Raw genomic sequence first — 4,870 nt, 5'->3', positions numbered from 1 at the left:
CATTGGCACTGCTGGAAGCCGCAGTACGGGCGGCCATTAGGGACATATATAATGTTTTTTTCTTTTAAAAAATGTATTGATCAAGTTGTTATATTTAACCAAGGAACATTGTATTTTAGTCTATATTTAATTCCAAATTTTCTTTATTTTGTCTTTGTATTTTGATTGTGTTTTTTTATCGTGCAATAATAAAATCCGTGTACTTGACATATATATAATTTATTCTGCTCATTAAAAAATGTATGGGAAAATAATTGTTAAGTTTAATCAGGGAACAGCCTATTTTATTTCATTTTTAATTCCAAATTTTGTGTATTTTTTAAATTATGTTGTCTTTGTATTTTGAGTGCGTCTTTTTTGTCGCCGAATATTAACATCCGGGCATTTGTCGATGGAAACGTCAGACAGGAAGTGTGTAGTGACAGTCAGCTGACCTAGCAACAACAACGAGTCCGTCGGGTGAAGGTTTGTACGTTGAAGTACTTTTTGTATTTTTTAATCGTTTCTTGTAGGAATAATCTTTTCTAGATGAAAGTAGGAGTCATTTGTAAACATCGCTTGTTCCAGATTTGAGTGTGATTGTCAATAGTTTGTTAGGGAAACTAGCAATAGTAGTTTCTACATTGTATGCGATGAATTTACACTTGATTTCAAATCAGTTTTAACGTAGCCACGGGATTGTGTCACTAATTCCCACAGGATATTTGCTTTCATGTATTAATGTCAAAATTTAACTCTTATAACTTCTTGATCTTCATCAGGGAGGGGCACAAATTTTCTAAATCATGTCGCATTTGCATATTCTGCCAACTTTGTTGAAATGACTGGATATTTTTCAAACATGAAATATGTCAACATTACGAAACACAATATTGTTAAATACTAAAATCCGCAAAAATGCTGGGGGGAAAAATAAAAATGTGCCATTAAGTTGCACTTGGTGCTCCCTCAGATGGCGTACCCCAAGTCCTACAACCCATTTGCGGATGATGACGAGGACGAGATCTCCCAACCTGCGGACGGCAACTTCGACGGCGACAGCGGCCTGAGCCCCGCGGAGAGGAAACAGCGCTACTTGCAGCAGGAAGTGATGCGTTCAGCTCAGTCTGCTGTGGATAGCAGCTACCGTTCCGTCGGCCTCATCTACCAGTCTGAGAAGATGGGCGTGGAAACGGCCGAGGTAAGACTGCACGCTCATCGAAATTTGTCCCTGGCATGTGGAAAGTTAGCTCCACAAGTGGTTATTGTCCTTTGTGTAGGAGCTGATGCGTCAGGGGGATGTTTTAAAAAGGACAGACAAAATGTTGGACAACATGGATGAAGACTTGAAGACCAGCCAGAAGCACATCAACAGCATCAAGAGTGTTTGGGGGGGCCTGGTCAGCTACTTCAAGGGAAAACCTGAGCAACCCAATCCTCCGCCGGAGGAACCCAAACCCTACCGGGCTAATGAAAGGTAAAATAATAGGACTGTCCCAGATCCAATCACGGTATCCCAAACCGTGCTTGATCATGTCATTTGCAGATGATTGGAATCGGGTATAAAAAAAAGGGGGGTCTTAAAGACAATTGCCTTCATGAATGCTACTAACAAAATACAATTTCTTCTTTCCTATTTTCAGATTAGAGAATGCCATGGTGACCAGCAGAGGACAAGAAGACAAGTACCAAGCAAGTCATCCTAACCTAAGAAAACTGCAAACAGAAGGTATCGTGTTGGTGTCTGGACTTGAGAAAACGTTAATGTTACAACTTGAAGTGTCTTCTTCTGACATCTGCTTTTTCTAGGGTTCGGGGCCACGGCAACTGTAGACGGCGGCTTCACCGTCCAGAATGGATATCCTCAGAATCAATACCTGCGACAAGCTCACCAGACCCTGGACAACAATTTAGGTAGAGTATCAGTTCAATAGAAAAGTGATTGGCATTTTGTTCAATTTCTCGGCTGGCCTTGAATCCCATTGATTTTAGTAATAGCGGAACTTATCTTATCAACTGATGGTTTAACATACTAACCATTGAGGTTTTTTTTTTTACAGTCTGTGACATGTTTGTCTTTTATCTGGTCTAGATGAAATGGCAGGCGGTCTGAGCCGCTTGAAGAACCTCGGGTTGGGTCTCCAATCTGAGATTGAAAGCCAGGACGACTCCATCAATTCCCTGCTCAACAAAGTGGACAAGATGGATTCCAAGATCAGTAACACAAACCAACAAATGAAAAGGCTTAAATAAACCAATTTTGTTGGACTTTAGAACTCACTGACACCCCACAACTTGTCCCTTTATTTCCATCTTGGCCCTTTTGAATATAAACTTTCCCCCATTTTATTTCTCTGCCTATTTTTTTATGGATATAAGAATTTTTTTTCAGCTACTGGCACACATTCTTGTATATTTAATTTGTGTGCATTAAAGGGAAGACTTCATGTTTGTAATAATAGACTTCTCTTTCATTAGTACTTTTTTTTCCAAAACTATTTTAGTAGTTTATTTTGACAAAATCAAATATTGAAATTGCTGTGATTCCAAGAGAATCCTTTTTTTAATTGGAACTTTTAATTAAATATGTTGACATTTAAAATTGAACTACTAAAATAAATGAAGTAAACTTTTGATATTTGTTTTTCCCCAACGACATCCACCACATTGTACAAAAACAGGCTGCCTTAATATTGTCCTTTTTTTTCATACTCAATCACCACTTTGATGATTCTGCCCAAAAATGTTTACTCGTTACTGAGCCATTAACGAATCTTCATCATGTTGAATGTCACTGTTTAAATAATAAGAGGCTCATGTATAGTGTAAGTAATGTAATGTGAAGGAACTGGAATCAATGAATATGATATTAAAGCTGAAATAATCTTGCAACTTCACTTAAATTTTCATCATTTTGTCATGGTTCATGTTTGGTTTATTCATGTTAGGTGTGTCTATCTTCCTTCTTTTCTCACCTAGACAACCTTACAACTCAAACAAATGGACCAGTAGCATAACTGCCACATGGTGGAGACATTGGGTCTTGGATTTTTAGAATAAAAGATGCATTTTATACGTGAGGAGATCATGAAAGAGAAAAAAAGTCAATTTTGCATATCATTCAAGTTATTTCAATATTGAAAATATCACTTTTGCCTTTGACTAAGATAACTTTTGAGTACTGTTGAGTGACCAAGGGTTAAAATGAAGTATATTTGTGGGATGATGCATTTGCTTAAAAAGTTAATGAAAAATGAATGAGAAGATAATGATTTACAAACAGTAAAAGTTCACTTCTAAAGGATTGTCACGCGTTGTGTGTACGTGTGAGTTGTGAACCAGCTGTGGTGTATTGCATACAGACTTCATGCCTATGTCTATTCATTATCATTCTTGGTGGAAGGAGCACCTGGCAACAGCGGACCACAAGCCTTCATTAAACCGACTGTTTATCTACAGTCAAGTCTTTCCTAAACGCCATATAGAACCTTGCAGAGGTGCGTGTGTGTGTGTGTGGGGGGGGGGGGGGGGGGGGGTTAGCTTAGGATGGAAGACTGGGTGGAGCATCATCAGTACACGAAGATATCTTTGCATGATGGGAGTGTAAAGAAGCCTACTGATTAGTGCGGAAGAATCAGCGGTGCTCGCCACTATCTGCCATATCCGGCTCTTTTTTCCCAAAGTGGACTTGCCTTAGAAATTAAGTGGATATCTGAATACGTGTTTATTTGAAGTAATAGTGTGTAAAGGGTTTCAAAAGTTCAAATTATATTAAATCGACACCATAAAAACACTGTCCCTGCATTGCATTTTTTTTCACCTATTGCACCAAGGCCTCAGAAACAATTAACCTTGATAAACAAGGTATTACTGTATTACAAGTTGGAACTATTTACATAACCAATGTAATGTCCAAGTACTATTTGGATAGCAAGTCTCTATTAAAATGTAGTTTTTTAAATACAGCAAATTACGTTTTTGAATGATAACCTAATGGATAAATGCGATTAAAATGCCAATAGATTCAAACATCTCAAATGAAAATGAATACTGTGTGTATCATAGTAACAGACACACTGGCTGCTGTTGAAAATAGGTGCCCAATTCGCTTTAATTGCGATAACTGGCTTTGAATACGTCATTGTGGCATCCTTCACTGCCAACTTCTCTAAGTCAAAATGATTGGACGACTCGTAGCGTACAGCCAAAGAATTTGACCTATGAACGAGTGGAGGTAGTTACTTCAGGTATAAAAGTGGCCACACGCATCCACCGCCAACAAAAGCAATCAACGGAAGTCACATCTCAGTGTGTCCCCATCACACCCGTGCGGGGGTGCCGAGAGGGCTTTGAACAGCTGTCTTGTCAAAAGCAAACAGCCAACCGCCTATGACAAAGGCCGGCCATGCTGGAATGCCCCCCTTTTCACGGGGCCTAATCCCAGAACACACTGTTGTCGGTGTCCATCAGGCAGCGGGCCAGCGATGGGCCTTCCTGCCCTTTGGAGAGCGGGTTAGCCGCAGCGGCAGTGGCGACGGGGGGGGCTGCTTCGGAAGGCATCCACCAACAGTGGGGGTCGACGGCATTGATGTGGGAGAGGGGCACAGTTGTGCTGACTGAAAGTAAGCAGTGTGCTTGGAAGAGGGAAGATGGCAGGGAAAGGTGAGGTGAAGTTCAAGTCGGGTGGAAAACACCATGTGACTTGGCTCGGAGGACTCAAATGGAAAACTTTGATCGGGTCAGAGGATTTTGTTCTTTCATTTGGGAAAATTTAAGTTCCCGAAACCTGAGGAAACGTCAAAGTCCGACTGAAGTGCACTAAAATTAGGCCAGTCACTACACAATCGATGACTAATAACTTAATAAGTGCATTGTATGAAAACAGTTGAAA

General features: G+C 40.0%; 1 protein-coding gene across 1 annotated transcript; it reads left to right on the top strand.

Moving 5' to 3' along the window:
• Positions 1 to 317: 317 nt before the first annotated feature.
• Positions 318 to 2,876, top strand: snap29 (synaptosome associated protein 29). The gene is made up of 6 exons (XM_077716079.1): positions 318 to 465; positions 953 to 1,180; positions 1,260 to 1,456; positions 1,623 to 1,708; positions 1,789 to 1,893; positions 2,072 to 2,876. Exons 2-6 carry the CDS (start codon positions 953 to 955, stop codon positions 2,230 to 2,232), a joined length of 777 nt encoding a protein of 258 aa, XP_077572205.1. The 5' UTR covers positions 318 to 465; the 3' UTR covers positions 2,233 to 2,876.
• Positions 2,877 to 4,870: the final 1,994 nt, after the last annotated feature.

The sequence above is a fragment of the Stigmatopora nigra genome, chromosome 4 (genome assembly GCF_051989575.1).
Source record: "Stigmatopora nigra isolate UIUO_SnigA chromosome 4, RoL_Snig_1.1, whole genome shotgun sequence".
Classification (NCBI taxonomy): domain Eukaryota; kingdom Metazoa; phylum Chordata; class Actinopteri; order Syngnathiformes; family Syngnathidae; genus Stigmatopora; species Stigmatopora nigra.
This window is presented reverse-complemented; position numbering and strand designations above follow the sequence as displayed.

What these genes read in the sequence shown, in the direction of transcription:
- snap29 (XM_077716079.1), top strand. Translation starts at nt 953, where the DNA reads ATGGCGTACCCCAAGTCCTACAACCCATTTGCGGATGATGACGAGGAC. An exon ending in TGGGCGTGGAAACGGCCGAG is followed by an intron (nt 1,181 to 1,259) that starts GTAAGACTGCAC and finishes TCCTTTGTGTAG; the next exon opens with GAGCTGATGCGTCAGGGGGA. An exon ending in AAGAAAACTGCAAACAGAAG is followed by an intron (nt 1,709 to 1,788) that starts GTATCGTGTTGG and finishes TGCTTTTTCTAG; the next exon opens with GGTTCGGGGCCACGGCAACT.